Consider the following 21,882-nt stretch of genomic DNA (forward strand, 5'->3'; position numbering starts at 1 on the left):
TCTGTCCTTGCAAGTTAGTTTGTTCTAACCCTGAAAGCTAGAAAAGAGGATTATAAAAATGAAATTGCTTTGATCTAGCCCTGTGTGCCATTAAGTGGTGAGAGTATTATTAGGTCTTTGTGTTATACAGAACTCCCTTGGTTACAAGTGACATAAACCCAACCTGAATTAAGTTTAAAAAAAAAAAAAAAAAGTAAGAGAGGGTTCACTGACTTTAAGGATCAGAACTGAGAAGTATAGTTGAGGATTCTGCTAGTGTTCTTTGCCTCCAACACTCCGTTGTATCTTTCTGGGTGTCAGCTCCGTCCTTTGCAACTGCTTTTCTTCTGGAGGTTGAACTGTCGTGGCCTGCAGCTGTGGGCTCTCAGCTTAAAAACTTTATAATGCAGGAGGAAAGAGACTCGTTTTCCTATGCAATCCTGCCAATTTTTATTTATTTACTTATTTATTTTTAAAGGAAGGACTCCCAAGTTGGCCTGGCTGGGTCATGTATCCATCCCCAGATCAGTCACTGTGGTAAAAGGAGTAGGGTACTGTAGTCCCGCCTGACCTTCTGCCCACTTTTGTAGTCTGGAAGGTCCATAGTGGTTATCAGCAAAACAGTGCTGAACAACACAGTATCCACTCCAGGCATGGCATAGGTATATATGAAAATAATTACGTTTTTTCTTGAACTATTTGAGAATAAGGTGCATGTATCATGACTTTTTATCCCTAAGTACTCCCGTGAGTTTTTCCTAAGAGTATTAGGACCATTTTCTTCCCTAACCAGTCTAGTTGACTGCTTTTGTTCACTCGCAGCTAATAAGCACTCTGTGGGGAGACACTTCAACGTCATGCAGAAATCCTGCTCATCTTCCCATGTTCTCAGCTATCATCCATTCCTGGATGGTTCTGGACTGGACTCCTCTTTCCTCTAGTGGTTATAGAATGATCTTCGACCTCCACATTTCCTCTGCATTTACCATTTGGGCTCTTTAGGAAGCAAGAGCTCTCCCTTCTCCCTTACACATTATTTGTCTATCTGTCCGTTATTGGTTTGGATTCCTGTTGTTCTCAGCTTCCGTAATTCATTACAGTCCTTAGTTGCTTTAGTGCTCAGATGGTCCCAGTTTTGACCCACAAGAGCTCTTTAAGTTTACTCCTGTGTCATTTTGCCAAGCTGCCTTCGTTTTTTTTGAGCACCCCTTTACTTTCTGACATAGCAAGAATGTTTCAGGTTCATCTCGTATCTTCCTACCTCAGCCTTGGAGTTGGCTATTTCTGGAAGGAACTTTGGTATTACAGACCAAGGGGTGTGTGCTGGGTGGGCACATTGTGACTGCGGCGTCTCCACTTTTTGGTTCTTTCAGTTGTCAGAGCAAGGGGGAAAACACACATACATGTGCAGATTACATGCATGTACACACACCTATATGCACACATGCATGATACATCCATAATACCCGTGTGCACATTTATATGCATGTGTTCATATATGTGCTTATTTTAGAAATCCTAAGTCCCTGCTAATGCCTGCAGTTTAGATCCCCTGTGACCTTCCTCGCCTTAACCACATTTCATACTTACATCTTCCCTCTTCCTCATTGAGAACCACGACTCCTCACATCAACACATTTACTCCTTTGCTTAATCCCATATCACATCTAAAATGGCTTCAAAATCGCTTCACCCATATGCCTACCAAAAAGGCCAGGATTTTTTCACTGCCCCAAAAGCTGAAGGTATGTAGTCAAATACAGTTGACCCTTGGACAATGCGGGTTTGAACTGCATGGATCCACTTATATGCAGATTTTCCCTAATAATTACAGTACAGTACTGTAAATGGATTTTCTCTTCCTCAAAATTTTATTAGTAACATTAGCTCACTTCATTGTAAGAATACAGTAGAAAATACATATACAAAATAGGTGTTAATTGACTGTTTATATTAAGGCTTCTGGTCAGTAGTAGGCTACTGGTAGCTAAGTTTTTGAGGAGTCAAATGTTATACAAGGATTTTTGATTATTAGGAAGTCGGTTCCCCTAACCCCTGTATTGCTCAATGTTCGACTACTGTGTTCATAAATTAATGAGATTCCCCCCTCTATTCAATGTTGGGGAAGGAAGGGACACACTTAGACTGATTTAAGATTGTTTTCACCTTTAACTTTTAATTTTTTATTATGTAGAACTTCAACATGCTTCTAAAACTCAAATCTTTAGAAAAAGATACTTTCAGAGACGTCAAAGAGAAGTCACTCGTTTCCTGCATCTGTTCAACCCATTCTCTCCACCTATCCCTTATGGATAATCATTGTTTTTTGGTACATCCCTCCTGTAATTATTTTATTTTATTTTATTTTTTAAGATTTTATTTATTTGCCAGAGAGAGATAGAGTGTGCACAAGCAGGAGGAGTGGCAGGCAGACAGAGCCTGGTGTAGAACTAAATCCCAGGACCCTGGGATCATGACCTGAGCTGAAGTCAGACGCTTAACCAACTGAGCCATCTAGGCATCCCTATGTTTTAGTTTTATTTTACATTTTTTAGAGGGAGACGGAGAGAGAGAGATTTTTTTTTTTTTTTTAAGATTTATTTATTTGAGAGACAGAGCAAACATGGTGGGGAGGGGCAGAGGGAGAGAATCCTTAAGCTGAGCACGGAGACTGGCATGGGGCTCCATCCCAGGACCCTGAGATCATGACCTGATCCGAAATCAAGGGTCAGCTGCTTAACCAGCTGAGCCACCTAGGTGCCCTGGGAGGGAGAGAATCTCAAGCAGGCTCCACGTCCAGCATGGAGCCTCATGTGGGCTTGATCTCCCAGCCCTGAGATCATGACCTGCACTAAAATCAAGTTGGACACTTAACTGACTGAGCCACCCAGGTACCCCTCTTTTTAAATTACAAATAGACATATTTTCTTATTTTCCCTTTTTTCCTTCCACGAAAGGTAGCATAATATACCATTTTGCACTTAGTTTTTTCACACTTAGCAGTGCATCTTAGAAATCATTCCACATCGGTGTGTGAGATTCTTAGTTGTTTTACAGCTGCATAGTACTCTACTGTAGGTGTCTGAATTTGTTCACCCTCGTTTCTTTATGTAGATAGTTTCTGTTAACTTGCAGTTACTAAATAATGCTGCAGTGAGTAACCTCAATCGTATATATTTTCATATTGTTGGAGGTGTATCTTTAGAGTATATTCCTATAAATGGAATTGCTAGATCAAAGGGTATATACATACGTAGTTTTGTTACATATTATTTGACCACTAATTTTGAAGAGCCGAGTTTTCAGAGAGCAAACAAGCTTCCATGGACTGAATCCGTCTATAGGTAGAATAATTTGAAGGTTAAATGTCTTCATTTGATAAAACTCTCAAGCATTAAGTTTTCAAAAGTTATTCCAAAGAGGGAGAAAACACATTTCATCTACTCTTCCTGGAGAATGAATTCAGTGATATTTTCTTGTGTCCTATTTGAAAATCCCATTTATAAGCTTACAAAGAATCTTTTCTTCCTGATACAATCTGAAGAGCTCCAAGAAGAATTTTTGGAACTCAAAATTGATTCTGTTGCCAAAGGTAACCCTACAGGAATCACTTAGAAGATTTCCCAGCTGGAGTATTTTCTAACTTACCCACAAATAAGCAAGCAGGTTTCACCAGTTGTTTTCCTGTTTTACCAACATGTATTTAAGAAGATGTTCCCTCTACTCCACCTGACCCCAGCTTCTGGCTAGGAAAATCTAGTAGTGTCCCAGGCTTGACTTTGAAAGTGCCTCAGTAACTCATCCTTATACTCATTATTTAATGTGATTCTGAAAAATGGAAGGCAAATATAAAATATATACAGATTGTGTAGTAAAGATGCATATTTTGAGGAGGTTCTGTTCCTTAATTATGGCTTGATCGTGGTTTAGGTTTGAGATTGAGTTTGAGTTGAGTACTTCTGAGTATATATACAGATAAATACATATAATGAAGAGTAAACATGTAGACAGGAGTTTTGTAACATAATGAAGTTATATTTAGTAGTCAGATAAATTGATTTCAGTTGTTGGGAGAAAGGATTTCAGATTTTACTGAAGATTAAGCAGGGCCCTGAACATATGACTGTATTATGGTGACTCTTAGTATATTAATCAGCTATTGTTAAATTTGTGTCCAAAAAATTAAGCACAAACCTTTTGTTAAGAGATCCATATAGAAAACTGTCAACAACTATGGATTTGTGGATTTATTTTTCTGTATTTGGGTCATTGGAATATTTTGTTGCTACTTCTTTTGGTCATTATTTTGAGATTCAAATAACATTAAAGGAGATTTGAAGTTTTTACATTAAAAGGGAGACTGGGGTTTAAGAGGAAGACAGAAAACAAAATATGGTGTTAAAAGCCACAGGCTGTGGGTCAGATGAGCTGAGTGTGGGCCTCTGCTGGTGCCTTTGGGAACTTTGCTGCTTTTGAACCTGTTTTCTTTATCTGGAATTTGAGGTTCATTTACCTGCCCTGACTCCCTCATGAGACTGTGGTTGTTAGTAGTGAAATGAGATGTGGAACACACAAGTGCTTCATAGAATGTAAATTGCTCTACAGTTTTCTTAGTGAGGAGCTATATAACATGACATGAATATCCTGCAAAAATTTAGAATCTTTATAAATTATTTCACCTGTGTCTCCTGTTCTGAACTGATAAGTAGAACCTTTGTTTGTTCCTCCGTGTCGGAGAATACAGGTCCCTTATTAAAATGTATAATCCTCCAAAATGGCAGGACCCCTTGAGTTTAATTTCCTCAAGTTGGACAGAATAATTTTCATAAAGACCTTTCCTGGGCGGTAAGCAAGCCATTCTTCAGCCCAGAGACTTCAAGGACGTGCTATTTGTGCTGACCTGATTGAGGGTCCATGAGCAGTGAAGGGTGTTCAAGAGAGAGGCAGGCTGATTTCAGCAATCATCACTGATTGGTATTCCTGACAAAAGTTCATCGTGCTGGGTCTCCCATCTCTAAACAAGGCCATCTGTTTCCTTCTCTTTCCCCTACCTTCTGATCACTTACCTGATAGAACATGGTTCTGGCTCTTTCCTCATCTTCCATGTTCTGTCCCTTGCTCACACATACTGGTTTTATTTCTCCTGGATCTTTTAAATCCTCTTCACCTTTGAGTTTTCATTGATTATATTTAGCCTGGACCTTCATTTCCTCTTGCCTGGGCTTGTCGTCTGGCTTTTGTCACACACAATGAAGCCAGAACTCTCTGGCTTGGTATGTACCAGTTTCCTTGCATCCTCATTACTTAGTGTCTCTGTTCATTTGCCCTGTCGTCCAGCCACGCAGGCTGTCCTTTAATAGATGTGTGCTTAGCACTTTCCCATTCCCCCAAGAGTGCCAGGGTGGTTAAGAGCGTGCCTGGGCTCACATCCTTTCCTCACCATTTACCAGCCATATGACCCTGGAAATCTAACTGAGCCTCACCGCGCTTCCTGATAAAACGAGGATAGTAGTACCCTCTGCCTCGTAAGGTGGATGTGAAGACTGAGTGAGGTAATGCATGTGAGAGACTTAAAGAGCTGTGCCTGCGTGTAATCGGTGCTTTATAAATAGTAGCTACAATTATTATTACCTCTGCTGTTACAACTTCTGTTCCATGTCCATCCCTGCTCAGTTGCATTTTCCCTTATCTCCCCAGTGACGAGTGACCTTGTAAGCATCTACTGGGTACTTACTAATGTAGAAGGCATGAAACTGCTCACTGTGGGGAATACAAACCTTAATCAGATACATACTGTCCTCTAGGAACTCAGAGTCTGGTAGGAGAGATCAGAGATGTATAAAATACTTATCCACTTACAAAGGTTTGTGGAGCAGCTACACAGGAGCCAGACACTGAGTGGTTCTGAGACTGATGTCACAGTGAAGGACTAACTTTGGTGAAAGACAGAGTTGATGTACCTTAGACAAAGCATTGCCGAGGTGCTTTGGGAATATGGAAAAGAGGGTTTATCAGCTAGGAGGTCAGGAAAAGCTTTTAAGAGGTGTTGCCATCTTAGGACCATTCAGGATGGCTAGACTTTGCCTGTCTTCACCTCTCTCCGGAGGCATTCAGCTACCCTTCTGGGCTGTGGCTATAGGTGGCCTGTAGGATTTTCAGAATCCTCAAGGGCAAGGACGGTATTATTTTCATTTCTGAGTTCCTAGTACTTACTCTGAGGCTTATATAGACCATTTTCAGTAGAGGATGATGACAGATTAGGGAAATGTCTCTTCCCATGTAACTGAAAGGGAGATTAATTTACTGATTCTCAGTATCTTAATATCTGGCAATTAACATTACTAGAGAAGACATTTATATAAACTGAAAGTGAGGTTTTGGGGATGTTCATATTATTTTATTTCTTACCACATTAATCATAGCCAAAGTAGTCATGATAGGGGTTTTAAAAAAGTGAATTCTGCCTCAAGCCATATTTCTTCCCATCTTTCTGTGTAGTTCTGGGAAGAAACTCTTGTAGATTCCCCACTAAAGCCTACCCCAGGACAAGAATTCCAGAACGTGATACCATAACTTTCATCACTTGAGAGCTCTTAGTTTTAAAAACTGCCCAAGAGTTTTAATTCTGAATTTCTCCTTGTAGCAAGGAGCAAGGACCAACTCCAGTGGAGAGAAAGAAGAAAGGAAAGAGGAAAAGTGAAACCACAGTGGAGAGTTTAGAGCTGGATCAGGGCCTGCCGAACTCATCCCTGCGGAGTCCCGAGGAGTCCACTGAGTCTGCAGACAACCAGGTACAGCTGTGAATGGGAGCCCTGCTGGAGGTTACGGCTGCCGCACAGATCCCGCTGACGCCAGTTCTGTTGCCCTCCTCTCTCGGTCTCCAGCCCACACCCCTTGCGCACAGACCCAGGCTGGGCTTTCACTGTTGGGTGGGTGAGCACCGAAGACCCCAGGCTTTTTCCCCTAACACCCTGATCCTTATACTGATGGTCTCCCAAGTTTTTTTAGTGGTGTTTGCTTCCTTCTTGGGAAGTGGCATAGTGTTAGGCTGCAGAAAGAATGAATATGGGAAATAGAATTGTGGGGCACTCTGGGTAAGACTCGGAGGGCCTACTTGCCATGGAGGTGATGCTTTTAGGGCTCAGAATGCTAGGCCAGTCTGTGTAAGGACATTTTCATAATCCCAGATGCTGGGAAAGTCAGGGACAAATGTATTCATTTTGCCAAAATAGTCAAGGAAGTTGGGCCAAACGTGGAAACAAGGAGTTGCCCACATGAATGAGATTTCTAAAACTGCTGAAGTGAGCCCATGACTGGTAGGAATTTCCTCCCTGAGTTGAGGCCACCTGTCTTGGATAGCATTTCTGATATTTGGAAGTGCTGTTTCCTCTGATATACACAACAGTTTATCTGGGCTCTGCGGCCGCTGGGGGGCCATGTGAAGTCATCCGACTACTGCACCTTCAAATATCCTCTAAATCCTCACAGATTCCTAGATGGTCCTCACTGTAGGAGAGTGTCAGCTTCTAATGTCACGGTGGAAATTAGTAGTGTCTGGGGTGTCAGAGCAGCGACCCTCTCCATCCCAGCCTATGAACTCAGACTATTGGCTGCCAGGTGTCCTGATGGGCCAAGCAGCGGCATGTCGGGCTGATGGGAGCTGGCAGGGTTTTGAGTGTTTCCAGGATGGTAATCTGTACATCGGATTGGGGGGGGCAGGTTTTCATGGGGAATCCCTCATGGAAAATTAAGTGTCATAGAGGTGACCTAGTAAGAAACACAGTGGGAACGCAGAGGCCCAGGACATATGCTTTAAAAAATAAGGGAGATAATGTTTGGTTTTTGTTTTTGCTCTTTAAGGTTGAGGTTGGAGAGAGAACCAGCTGGTGCATGGTTCCCAGAACTGTTTCTGCTGCTTGGATATGATGTGTACATGAGACAAACCATGTGCTTTTCTGTTTGAGGAAAGCCACTGGGCTGCTTTGTTGTAGAATGTTGTCTCTCTAAAAGGTCACAAGTTACTTAATTATAGATGAGTCCTCAGATGGTGACTCATGAATCTTGTTTTGTCACACTTAAGATGTCTCCTTGCTTTGCAAGTAGTGGTATGAGATTCTCAAAGTAAGTCCTAATAAAATTGGTATTACTTAGTGTTTAAAGAAATACGGTAAGTACTGTGAATTCGACCAAAACCAAAACAGTTATATCTCCCTAAAGTAGGAGCTTCCAGCTGTGCTGGGAGAGAGCTGAAAGATGACGGAGTTTACATCCCATCCCTGTTTTACTGGAATAGAAATTGGTTCCAGAAAGGAGAAAAAAAAAGTCACTGTCATTAATGACCACAGCACATGTCACTGGATTTGGAGACTATGTGGACCTTCTTCGCAGGGAAGAGAAGAATCTCCCTCAGCTACCTTTCATTTGGAGTGAATTTAATTCTTTAAAGAGTTGTGTTTAAGGAAGGTTGCTTGTGTACAGTAGGCAGGGCCTCCCGTGCATGTTAGTGAGCGTCCATGAGTGTGTTCTTTCTTGTGCAGGCTTTTGCCTTTGACTCACAGAGCATGTTTGTGGTCGGTGTGTTTGCCCTGCAGAAGCGACGTTCAGGACGGCAGGTGAAGCGCAGAAAATACAACGAGGACCTGGACTTCAAGGTGGTGGATGACGACGGAGAGACGATCGCCGTTCTCGGGGCTGGCCGCACCTCTGCCCTCTCGGCTTCCACGCTGGCTTGGCAGGCGGAGGTATGGCCTTCGGGTTGGGGTGCTGGCCTTGGCTGGACAGTCATTTTGGCCCCGTGTTGGGTTTAGAGATTAGTTAAAATCTTTATACTGAGCCTGGGTGGCTCAGTTTAGCAACTCTTGATTTTGGCTCAGGTCGTGATCTCCCAGCAGTGAGACAGAGCCCTGTGCTAGGCTCCGCACTGGGTGTGAAGCCTGCTTAAGATCCTCTCTCCTCCTCTCTCTACCCCCTCCTACTGCTCTCATGCTTTCTCTCTCGTTAAGAAAAAAGAAGAAGAACGTGCTAGATACAGAGACCACTCAGAAGGGGAGGTGGACAGAAGAGGGGGGGAGGTCAGGATTTTAGGAGAGGCATTTCCAACATGAACTAAAGCCCACAACCTTAATGGTACCGCGGGTTCTAGTGTGATAGGCAGACGAGCTCAGCTGGATGTTGGGGTCTGATCTGAGGCGTCATAGTGGGAGATGAGCCCTGAGTGGTAGGAAGAATCACATCATGTAGGGCCTAGATACTGGCTAAAGTATTTGGCCTTTATACTGTAGATCAAATGGTCGGGGGCAGGGTATTGAGGTCAGGGTTCAAGCAGAGAAGAAACAGGATGGCCCTGTTTGCACTTGGGGGATTTCCGTTGGCAGCACTTTCAAGGAGGAAGAGGGACCTGATATCCAGATGCTAGAAGGAAGAGAGGTAAATGTTGAAAAGGTCTGTGCCAAGGAGCTGACAGAGAAGACATTAGAAGCAAGAGAAGAAACAGGTTGTGCACATGGGAGGGGCACCATTGCCAGCAGCACCTTCTGGGACCCAGCCTGGCTCTTGTTCTGGGGTCCCTGTCACCGACCTGGCAGATGGTGTGCTCTGCGTACACGGCAGAGCGCAAATTCCGGCCCTTCCACCCAGGCACCTGGGGGCGGGGGTTGCTCCCTGAAGCCGGTAATGCTTTATCTTTCTAAACCACCTTGCCTCCAGCTTAAAGCATTTTCATATACTTTCACATATCCTTTCCCTCTGTGCTTGCGTGGAAAGTAGCTGGGAGCGGGGGTCATTGTCCCCGTTTTAACAAGCAAGAAACAGGCACAGAACCGTCTGGGTCATGGGATAACCTAGCAGCAGCTGACCAGTGACTAGCATGTCAGAACCGATTTCCGGTCTCTGTGCCAAGAGTCACCCAAGCAGTGGACACAACACTTACTAGGCATAGTAATTGGATGTTCTGTCAGCGCAGTACTCTCCAAGCAGAAAGTTAAGAGTAGTGCTTGGAAGACTGCTGGGAGGTGACAGGATTCTGTTGCTCCAGAATGGATTTTCCTTCCTTGGAGATGTTACGGTTGGTTTGGTCATTAAAACACCATGAGGGAATTTATTTTCTCCTGGTAGCCATTTAGCCGGCCGTTAGCCATATTTCAGCTGTTGTTATGACTTCTTTCGTGGTACCTAAAGGGCAGCATTAGCTGATCTGACAGGAATAATTCAGGAAATTTTACGTATCTTAACAAGCCTCTTTTTATCCTCTTGAGGATACAACAGAGAGAACTAATCTATGGTGAAATATAAGATGAAACCTGAATTTGCATTAATTATGCCTCTGAAACTGTTACTAAACTTAGGCAGAAAGAGGCCTGGTACGTGGTTTGGCGAGCCCGGGGGTCTGGGCCAGCAGGCGGGGCACGTGGCCCTGCAGGGGCGGCGAGCGGGTTTTGGTCAGCGCCCCATGGAGCCCCCGTGGCATCTGGTTTGCATTTGGGGCTTCCTGGAGAGGTTTGAACAAAGATTTCCCAGGCTGATGCAGAGTTTGAAAGCCCTGAGTCTCATCTAGGTTTCCAGACAACCCTCAGTGCCCAGTGGCACAGAAAACCAGTTGAAGGAGCTCCTTCTCCTGAGGTGTTTTGGCTGGCTGTCACGCCTGCTTGCCGGCTTTGGCTGGGGGCAGAGAAGGGTGTGAGTCACCACCAGGGAGGCCCTGCTGCTCCCCCGTTGCACCTCTGGGCAGTGTGTTAGCAGCATGCCCTGCCTGGTCCTGTGGCTCCCGGCCCCTGGCCCAGCCCCAGATTGTGGCCAGCCAGAGGGGAGTTTCGAGAAGCATCTTCACACGGGCTTCCCTGGAGCCCGGGACGGGCATGGTGGCACAGCTCTGCTCCGGAGCCTGGAGGACAGTCCCCTGACTGGGGTATGGGATTCTGGGGCAGGAAGGAAGTTTCCATCCTGACGGTGACTCTTTGCTTTCTTAGTCTTCGTCCCACGGACGTTGGTGCCTGGGATGGGGACCGGCTTCTGCAGTCGCTGCACATTTACAGTGTGGATTTTTACAAGGCTCTCTGGGTTTCTGCCTCCAGGAGTTTGCGCGGCTTGCATGATTTGCCTTTTATTTTATTTTATTTTTTTTTTTAAAGATTTTATTTATTTGAGAGAGAAGAGAGTGAGAGAGAGCATGAGAGGGGAGAAGGTCAGAGAGAGAAGCAAACTCCCCATGAAGCTGGGAGCCTGATGCGGGACTTGATCCTGGGACTCCAGGATCATGACCTGAGCTGAAGGCAGTCGCTTAACCAACTGAGCCACCCCGGAACCCCATGATTTGCCTTTTAGAACAGAGGACTGTAATTTGAATGAGGCTTCAGTTCCCTGGGTCCGCCTGGGCCTCACTCTGTCTCTGCAGCCTGCACCCTGTTTTGCCTGGCCTTTGGCTGGGCCTGGCAGGCTGAGCCCAAGTGTTTCCTTCCCTAGGAATCTCCCTGTTTCCCTGAGCTGAGGGGGCAGTACCCCTGCTCTGCGCTCTAAGGTGGTTGCTTCTTAACGCCTATATTAAATCGGAATTCCTCCCTGATTTTTTTTTAAAGTAGGCTCCACGCTCAGCACGGAGCCTGGCACGGGGCTTGAACTCTCACGACCCCTAAGATTAAGACCTGACCTGAGATCAAGAGTCGGACACTTAACCGACTGAGCCACCCAGGCAACCCCTGCCTGGTTTTTTAAAAAAATATGGCCACACACTATCTGTTTACCCTCATTTATTCCCCTCCTCATTCCGTGTAGTGCTTTTGCTCCACTAAGACTGTTACTTAGTATTCCGTACATGCTTCCTGCTTTCTGGTGGACTCATTCATTCATCCTTTGGACTCACTTCAGCTTTCCTTCCTGCTTGTCTTCTTCTTCTTTTTTTTTTTTTAAAGATTTATTTATTTGACAGAGATCACAGGTAGGCAGAGAGGCAGGCAGAGAGAGAGGGGGAACAGGCTCCTTGCTGAGCAGAGAGCCCGATGCTGGGCTCGATCCTAGGACCCTGAGATCGTGACCTGAGCCGAAGGCAGAGGCTTAACCCACGGAGCCACCCAGGTGCCCCCTGCTTGTTGTCTTCTTAGGAGCCACCATTAAAGTAGGCTCAAACCTCACCTCTTTTGTGAAATCCAAGCTGTTCTTGCCTTCTGTGTTCTTGTTTGACTTAGGGCTCCTGTCACACCACTTAGAATTTATCCTGGGACGTTTCTAAGAAAAATGTTTTATGTTGCTTTCCCTGCATGCATGTAAGCTCCTGAGACTGGCCGTCTTGTTTGATGCTACCTGTGTACCCTCCGTGGCACTCAGTAAATACGTGGTGATTTGAAAAGTGATTTGCTTCTTTCTAGAGCCTCTCCCATGTGCCTACCTAAATAGAAATAAATCAGGTGGTTGGTTGAGGTTGGGGGCAACTTGGGTTGAAAATTTTTGAAATTTTCCCCAAGGAAAAAAAGTTTAAATTATATGAGTCTCTGACATGAAAGAGAATGAATTAAAATGGCCTTCTTTGAAGGATAATTTGAGAAAATTCCAAGTAGCTGAGAACAGATGGTTGTTATGGAAGTGTGTTTGGCAAGCAGATTTAGTTTATATCTGTGTGTATCTGTATACACTGAGTGTTTATACACATATGATCGTGCTTATGCACAATCTCTGTTTAGAAAAGTCCTGATTTTCTAGTTTCCTTCCTACTTTGATGTGTATTTTGGAAATGCTGTTCCCTTTTCCTTTTATTAGGATAGGGTAATACCTGCTCACAGTATTTTCATGATAACCACTCCTTTTTTTTTTTTTAAACATTAGTATTCATCCCTCTTTCTTTAACCAGTGCCAAAAGATAAATTGAAACTTTATTTTAGATTCCTTAATTTTTTACTTGAAAATTTTCTATGGTAAAGAATGTTTGAAGCCCTCTTCCCTTTTATTACTCAGAATAAAGTTCTGTCCTTTCTTGTCCATGTGTTAATCTTTCCTTGGCTTTGGCTGGTCCTACTTAAAAACTCCGAAGAGCCACCAGAATCCTACTACTAAAAACCATCTTTTTCTATTCTTTATGACAGACAAGAATAAGAATGTTTGAAACAGTCTGGTAGTGAGGAAGAGGTAGTTGTTCTTTTCAGCATGTGTGTACGTGCATGAATGCTCCCTGGCCAGTATGGGTTACACAGACTCAAGAGGAGGTAGGAGAGGTCGTCAGCAATTGTGAAAGTTTAATGCTGGTTAACAGAGATCTCACACAGTTCCCTGTCTTCCGTGTTCCCATAGCACTTGCTTTATACCATTACGACCATGTTGTATTGCAAAATCTCTTACCATTATTTATTCAAAAATACTTACTGAGCACCTGATACCTGCCACCGACTATTTTATACTGGAGATAATCTCAGGGAACAAAAGGAACAAGGATTCCCCGCTCGCAGAGGGAACCACCACAAGTGGAGGAGGAAGCCTGCGAAACTGTGCACGTGTTCTTGCCTTCACATTTGCTGCATTTTGAACCTTGTGAGATAGAAGGCCCAAGGGCGAAGCTCAGAGCTTCCAAAGCATGGAAATAATGAGGGAGACGCTGGGAATAAACCAAAAAATAGTAAAATTGTGTAGTTTTTTCATGGTGGTTAAGTGCTATGAAAAAAAAATCAGAAGAAGAGTGATGTGGAATTGACGAAAGAGGGTTGTAGTTTTAAAAAGGATGGTCCGTTTTGGCCTCACAAGGGTATCACCTGAGCAAAGAACTGAAGAGGGTAAAGGAATGAGGGAGTCATGAGGGGGAAAAGAGCATTTCAGGTAGAGGGAATAGCCTATGCAGTGTCAGGGGTAGACCCAGGCTGCCAGTGTATATGATGAAAACACAGGGAGATGGAAAGGTAAGGGGAGATGGGAGGCTTGGTGAGGTCCAGCAGAGTTTGTAGGCCTTTGAAAGATCCTTGGTTTTACTCGGAGTTAAAAGGGAACCCTTTTAAGGAGTTTAAATAAAAGAGGGACATAATAAAAGGGCCATTCTGAATGTTATATTACAAATAGACTAGTTGAGCAGGAGTATCAGGGAGACTAGTTAGAAGGCTTTTGGAAATCATCTGGGTGAGAAATGAAGGTGGTTTAGACCAGGGCAGAAGCGGTGGAAGCGGTGAGAAATTGTTGGATTCTGGGTATATTTTGAAGATGGAGCCAGCATGATTTCTTGGCTAATCAGGCATGGTATGTAGAAAGAAAAGAGGAATCAAGGATTACACCAAGAAGGGCATCTGGGTGGTTCGGTTGATTGGGTGACTGCATTTGGCTCAGGTCATGATCCCAGGGTCCTGGGATCGAGCCCCATGTCAAGATCCCTGCTCAGTGGGGAATCGGTTTCTCCTTCTTCCTCTACCTCTACCCCTGCTTACGCTCTCTCAAATAAATAAAATCGTAAAAAAAAAGAGAGAGAGGGATTACATCAAGATTTTTGGTTTGAACACCAAGAATGATAGAGTTCTGTGTCACTCAGGTGGGAGAAAACTGCAGGTGGGTAAGGGTGGGAGGTTGGCCAGGATAGCAGGAGTTTACTTGTAGACATTTTAAGTGTGAAATACTTCCGAGGTAATCAAGTAGAGATGGCAAATAACAAGTAGATACATGAGTGTGTGAATTGAGGAGAAGTTCTTAGCTGGTGTCATGATGTAGCCCATATTTAAAACCACTTGACTGGACAACATCATCAGGTAAATGAGTATAGATGGAAAAGAGTAAAAAGTAGGCCCTAGGGAGCTCCAACAATTAGAGTTGATATTGGGGGATTCCTACTTCCAGGGAAGATACAGTCGGTCATAGCAGGGTAACACTCACTGCAAGGGAAAAAAAAATGTAAATTGCAAAGAATGTATTTTTTTTATTTTTATTATTTATTTATTTGACAGAGACCACAAGCAGGCTGAGAGGCAGGCGGGGGGCAGCGGGGGGAAAGCAGGCTCCCCGCTGAGCTGAGAGTCCGACATGGGGCCCAATCCCAGGACTCTGGGACCATGACCCGAGCCAAAGGCAGAGGCTTTAACCCACTGAGCCACCCAGGTGCCCCTCAAAGAATGTATTTTTAAAGACATCTGATATCTGTGGAAGCGACAAGAATTAGACAAACTAAAATTCCAGACAGCAAAGAGCTATTCCTAGATGAGCCGACAGTTGCAGACTGTTTCTTCTCTGGAAACATTCCTCAATTCTGGGCATGGGTTGAGGATCAGGCTTGGCACAAACAGATTATTCTGGGTTGAAGGGAAACCATCTGACCCTGCTGGTTGATGGATTATACAGGGTTGGTGAGATGATTGGAAATTAGAGGAATCCCCAAAGCAAGGGACTTTCCCCATTCAATTTGTTGAATTCTGGGGTAGCCCAAGAAGTTAGTGGCTCATCCAGAAGGCAGATTGAAATCTCACAGTCTCACGGTACTTAGAGGGAAAAATCTCACTAAAGGGATGGGCCCAGTGTAAAACAGACTCTCCCTTAAGAGAGATTTTTAACCTGCTTGGGATTGGAGACTCCAGGGCTCAGGGGTAAAAAGATCTGCCAGACTCATTCGGTGGTAACCTTGGACATTCATGCTTGAGAAACAGGGTAAAATGAGATGGGCTGAATTTTACTGGTAACACAGGCCTGACTCAGTTTAGTCTCTGACTGGACTCAAGGGACCACCCCCTCTCATAGTTTGTCCAAGAGAAAATAGGGAACAGTTGTGGAAAATATTGTTTGGAGCTGCTATGTTTTCCTTTATTCACAAGATCTACCATAACTAAAAAAACTACTAGACATTTGAAAAGGCTGGAAAAAATGTGACTAAAAAGCAAGCGAATGCATATATAATACAAATAGACTCTAAATGATCCAGATATTAGAGTTAGCAGAAAAAAACTTTAGAATAACTATGATTGTGTTGTGAAAGAAAATAAAAGAAGATGGGCAAAAAAGTTTTAAAGTGATAAATTCCAGTGGAGAAATGAATCTGTAAAGAGAATCAATTCAACAGTTGAACTGAAAATTCCAATTTAAAAAACTTAGAACACAGTGGATAACTTTAAAAGTAGATTAGATACAGCAGAGGATAAGATTGGTGACTTTGAAGACAATCAATAGAAAATTTCTAACCTGAAGTATAGAAAAAAGAATGCAAAGAACAGAACAAGACATAAGAAACAGTTGGGGTGCAGTGAAAAGGTGTAGTGTATATCTGATTAGAGTCCTAGGCAGGGAGGAGAGATGGGGGCAAAGGAGTGGTTGAAGGTAATATTAATGGCCAAGACCGCCGCTCCCCTCCATAAACTGATGGGGAATATCAACCAATAGATGAAACATCAGATACAACTCCCATGCAGGAAAAACACAAAAGTGAAAACCATACCTAGGCATATCTGAAACTGTAGAAAACCAAAGAGTGAAAAACCACTAGATAAAAACTGAGTACTAACATCGTATTAAATGGTAGGATACTGAATACTTTTCCCTTGGATTTGGGAATAAGAAAAAAAGTTCAACTGTTATCATTATATTCAGAAATGCACTGGAGGTCCTGACTACCACAGTAAGGAAAACGAAGAAATAAAAAGTTGAAAGAATGGAAAGGAAGAAAGTAAGATTCATTATTTGTGGATGACATGACTATGTATAGAAAATTCAATAGAATTGGCAAACCATTAGCATTAAGAAATGTGGATTTAGCTAAATTGTTGGGACACAAAGACAATATATAAAACCATCTATTTCATTTCTGTAAACTAGCAACATGAAATCAGAAAAGGAAAACTGCAAAATGCCTCTGTAACATCTTCAAGCATATCAGATCCTGGAGTAACTCTCAAAAGATACACAGGCCCTCTCTATAATGAAAAACATTGCTGAAAGAAATGAGAGGAGACCTGAGCAAATGGAGAGATAAATGACATTCATGTATTCCGTATTGTTAAGATGTCTATAATTCAGTCCCAATCAAAGTCTAAGAGGGGTGTTTTTTGATAGATGTTGATGATAGAAAACAAAAGACTTTAAAATAGCCAAGGCAGTCTTTAAAAAGAACTAAGTTATAATGCACACTTGTAACAAGCTATAGTAACAAGAATGAGTAGTAGACCAGTGGAACAAAACAGCTACATTGTAAGGCTCCTACTAGCCACATGTGGCTATGAAGCACTTGAAATATGGCTAGTCTCAATACACATGTGTTTTAAGTGTGAAGTAAACATTGAATTTTAAGGACTTAGTATGAAAAAAGAATATAAAGCATTTCATTAATAATTTTACATTGATTCCATAGTGAAATGATAAGTTTTTAGATACATTGGCTTAAGTAAAATATATTCATTAAAATTAATTTCCTCTGTTTTTACTTTCTTAATGTGGCTACCAGAAAATTTTAAGTTAATTTTTGTGGCTTAATGACTGACCTTGGTGGCAGCAAAAGAGTCTTTAAACAGGACACAAGAATAAGTAAGAGAAAAGATTAGTAAGGTGGATTATGTAGAACTTCTGTTCATCAGAAGACAAATTTATAGAATCAAAAGACCATAGATTTATAAATAATACTTGTGATCTATATAACTGGCAGGACTTTTATTCCAAAATGTGTAAAGAACTTGCAAATTTAAAAAAAAAAAAAAGGACAATTCTTAAAATAGGCAAATGAGTTGAGCAAGACCTTCACAGAGAGGTCGCCTTCATTGCCAATAAGCATATGAAAACATCCTCGGCATCCTTAGTTATCAGGGAGATGTGAATTAGAGAGAGAATACTATATATCCAGGAGAGTGGCTAAAATTTTTAAAGACTGACAGTATCAAGTCAGCTGGAACTCCTCCCATACTTTGCTGATGGGTGTAAAAACAGTTACAATCACTTTGGAAAAAATTTTGACAGTATTCATTAAAACTAAACGTATAACCTACCTCATAACCTAGTAATTCTACTTTTATGTATATATCCAAGTTAAATGAGTACATTTGTCCACCAGAAGACAGATAATTTATATGAACATTGGGAGTGACCCAAATATTCCTCTATAATAGAATGGATAAATAAATGGTAGTATAATTATGCAACAAAATACTATGCAGAAATACAGAAGAATGAATCACATACTATATAATTCCATTTACATGAAGTTTAGTAATAGGCAAAACTAATCAGTGGTAGTAGAAGTCTGAATAGTGGTTACTTCCAGTGGGGGCATGAGTCTTCCAGAATGTCAGAAATGTTATGTAACTTGATCTGGGTGGTGTTTATGCGAGTGGATATGTGTGTATGTAAAAATTCCTCTGTTGTACACTTGAGATCTCTATATACTTTACGAATGCCGAAGCTCAATAATTTTTAAAGCGTTCTGTTAGCATATCTGGTAGTTCCTTGCTGATGAAGAATATAGCTCATCTAGTTCTATAAGACCAGTGAATAAACATAACTCAGACACTCAGTAAATAATGTGGAAGAAATTTAGGAAGGAAATGAAGTGGGAAGTTAGGAAGGAAGTTGGTTCATTAATCTTTCTCTTAACCTAACACCTGTTCCTTTGCTCATGGCCCACTTGCCATAGTCAGAGCTCTGTTGGCTGGAAGGTTGGGGTAGTGATCTTTTGGTTTAAGAAAGTACACTTAGTTCTGGCCCTTTGCTGTTAGCTGTCCTGACAATATTAGGTAGATCGGAATGTCTAGAGAAGGGGGAGACTTTTTAATTAAGTGGTGTAGATTAAGAATAATAACCATTTACAGTCTGTGATCCCAGTGAGTTTGATGCTTTATTCTCTCATTGGTCTCCTCTTTTTCCCTCTTGTTTGTGTTTAGCATTCAGCAAATACTTCTTGTCACCCACTGCTGCTGGGTCTGTCTCTTCAAGGTATTAGCTGTTAGTCGTGGATAAAACAAATAGGGATCCCTGCCCTCAGAAGGTTTATACTGTAATGAGAGAAGACAGGCAACAGTCAACTGCCTTGTTCCCCTTTCCTTATTTGTGCTTAGAATCAAGCAGAATAGGGGCACCTGGGTGGCTCAGATGGTTAAGCATCCAACTCTTGATTTTGGGTCACGTCATGATCTCAAGGCCATGAGATTGAACCCGGTGTTGAACTCTGCACTGACCTGGAGCCTGCTTAGGACTCTCTCCCTCTCCCTCTGCCCCTCCCCCGCTCCCACCCCCCAACTTGTGCACAGGTGTGTGCTCTCTTTCTCTCTCAAAAAAAACCAGAAAAATTAAAAATTAAAAAAAGAAAACACAGAAAAATACTTGAGCAGAAAAACAAAGCTTTGTCTGTCTTCCCATCCCTTCTTCCTGCTGTATGGTAGGCACAGTTCAGTTGTCTTCATGTGGAGTAGTGGGAAGAGACTCTTGTCACTTTGGATTAACTTTGGCATGGCACCTAGCACAATGCCATGTGTCTAGGGGAATGTAATAAATATTTGTAACCTTTGGGAGCATCTGTCAACGCCTGCTGATCTCCATACTTCTTTTCTACCATCTGCCCTCCTCATCTTTTTTTTTTTTTTTTTTTCCCTTTCCTGTATTATTTTTCTGGGGGAAAGCTTGATTTAAGATCTTAGAAAATATGTTTTCTGTAATGGTATGGCTCTGGGACAGCTGAGCCCTCGAATGGGTAGGACTGAAGACAGATGTAGCATAAGTCATTCTTTTGGAAAGTTCTGATCAGGAACCCAAGTTATTTTGGGAGTTAGGGCTATCATGATGAGTGTTCTTCTCGTATACTGTTGTACTAGATCTGACAAGGTCATGTAGTGCTTATGAAACCTCGGAAATAGAACGGCTCCAATAGAGTCCTAGAAAGAATGTCAAACACAAGAGCGTTCTGACTCAATGCACCCTTTTTAAGTTGGTCATTGTTTGATAGAAACTCTGTAGAAAGAGATTTCATGGAGTGCAGGAGCCTAGAAATGAATGTGTATCTGGGATAGAAAGATAGAAATTAATTTGTTTTCTGTTAGGATTTATAGTCAGAGGATGATCAGTGAAACAACCATTTCCAGCCACAGAGGGGAAAGATGGTATCATTTAGTAGAGAATAATTATACTTTGCATTTGCATAGTGCTTACTGTTCCAAAAATATTTTCACATACCATTTTATCCTCCCAGTAACCCAGTGAGATAAGTATTTTTAACTCCTGTTTTAATAGATACGGAAACTAAGAGGTGTTAATTGACTTATCCAAAGTCGGTAGCTGGTAGGTGTTAGAACTAGGACTCTCCAATTCCAAGGCCCCCAGACTCCTGTATGTTACACCTTGCTGCAAATTTTATGCCACTGCACGTAGGCAGGTTTGGCAGAAAAGGGAAGTCCTAGGACCAATTTTAGTGATACTAAACACAGATCTGAGATTAAGAGTCTGAAAAGCAGAGTGACTTCTCTGCTCGTGTGGAAGAAGAAGGTGTTAGGGTTGTGCCCAGAGGTTACAATGTTTGTGATCTTTGAATCACTCTGTGGCCTGATAGGAGGGAGGCCTCGGCGCTTACAGGTGAACTTTCAGACAGATTAGTACCTGCTATAGTACTTCTTACACAATTATTTCTTGGATTTTGTGGTGCCAGTAATTTTCTGTCTTTTCAACTTTTCTGTCTCCAGGAGCCTCCAGAAGATGACGCAAACATCATTGAGAAGATCCTGGCGTCTAAGACCGTCCAGGAGGTCGGTGGCCCATGTGCCTGCAGTCCTATCACTAGCACAGGCTATATACCCTCTGTGAAGAGATACTTGGCTGGAGAACCTGGAATGGTCGTGACTGGCCCGAGTGAGAGCTAGGCAGGAACATTTACCGCCATGGAAGATTTTAGGTCATAAAATTCTTAAACATTTAAGAGTAGAGCCCCCAAATAATTTTTTCCTCCATAGCGTTCCTAGCAAAAGGTATCTGTCTCTTAGTTGCTATAGCCCATGGGAAGTCCTCAGTGGGCCAAAGAGAAGACATGGAAAGTCCTATTGAAAACCTTTGCTGGAGGGGCAGGGGGCGTGGTTCTTTAGACATGCCAGGGCCATCATAGGGATCCTCTAGAGAGCATGCCTGGGGCGGAGGGCATGTGTGCTGGTTGAGAACACGGTTTTGCCTTCGAGTATTTATGAGAGCAAACGTCCTTACTCTGCGAGTGAACGGCACTGATGTTTCAGGGTGGTGGTTGGGGGGCACGCCAGGGACCCAGGTTTTCACTCGCATGGCCGGCTCTGGTCCTGACAGCTCTCAGCCCTGGGCCAGTTTGGGTTTCTCAGCCGAGTGCTGTCCCAGCCTGTACCCTGGAAGGACACCAGGAGGATCATTTTTACCTTCTAGCTACCTGTGGATTTATCCTTTGGGAAAGCTGCTCAATAGGTGTCAGGAAAAGGACTGGGAAGGTGAGAACGTCCTCAAGAGATCGGTACTAAAACCAGGCGGGGTGTTGATTCACCTGTGTTCTCGTGCTGCATAAGGGTGATGGCCTGGTCGTTAACTGCTTACTGTTGGTTACAGGTTCACCCAGGAGAGCCCCCGTTTGACTTGGAGCTGTTCTACGTTAAGTATAGAAATTTGTACGTCTTTTTCCTGTATTATTTGTGTTTGGATTTCTATGAATAAGATTTCCTTTTCCTCATCAAATCATCTTCTGCATTTTCCAAGAATGGCCCCTGAGGCCTGACCCACAGATCCCAGCTGACTCAAGTTCACCTTAGACAATGGTGGGCTCACCTTTGGCTGCACAGTCACCAGGGAAGCCCTTCCTCCACTCAGGACCAGCTCACTCAGATCCTGGGAGTCAGTCCCAAGGATCGGTGCTTTATTCAAAACGCTCTCTGCCATTCTCATATGCACTCAGGGTGGAGAACCATGGTCCTGTGGGCCACACTTTCTCTCTTGCATTTTTCTTTCTTTCTGTGCTACATGCCCACTTTCCCTGATGTGCATTAATGA

The 21,882-nt window shown here is 42.9% G+C and overlaps 1 protein-coding gene across 1 annotated transcript in view; it reads left to right on the forward strand.

Moving 5' to 3' along the window:
• Positions 1-21,882, forward strand: part of LOC111141361 (chromodomain helicase DNA binding protein 6) — a 195,797-nt gene that overhangs the window by 76,061 nt on the left and 97,854 nt on the right. Inside the window, exons 4-7 of the mRNA XM_022493841.1 lie at positions 6,623-6,770; positions 8,571-8,720; positions 20,568-20,630; positions 21,445-21,503. Of these exons, the coding sequence (XP_022349549.1) occupies positions 6,623-6,770; positions 8,571-8,720; positions 20,568-20,630; positions 21,445-21,503 (420 nt within the window). The remainder of the gene's footprint in view (positions 1-6,622; positions 6,771-8,570; positions 8,721-20,567; positions 20,631-21,444; positions 21,504-21,882) is intronic.

This window comes from Enhydra lutris, unplaced genomic scaffold, assembly GCF_002288905.1.
Source record: "Enhydra lutris kenyoni isolate GAN:26980312 unplaced genomic scaffold, ASM228890v2 scaffoldscaffold6, whole genome shotgun sequence".
Taxonomy (NCBI): domain Eukaryota; kingdom Metazoa; phylum Chordata; class Mammalia; order Carnivora; family Mustelidae; genus Enhydra; species Enhydra lutris.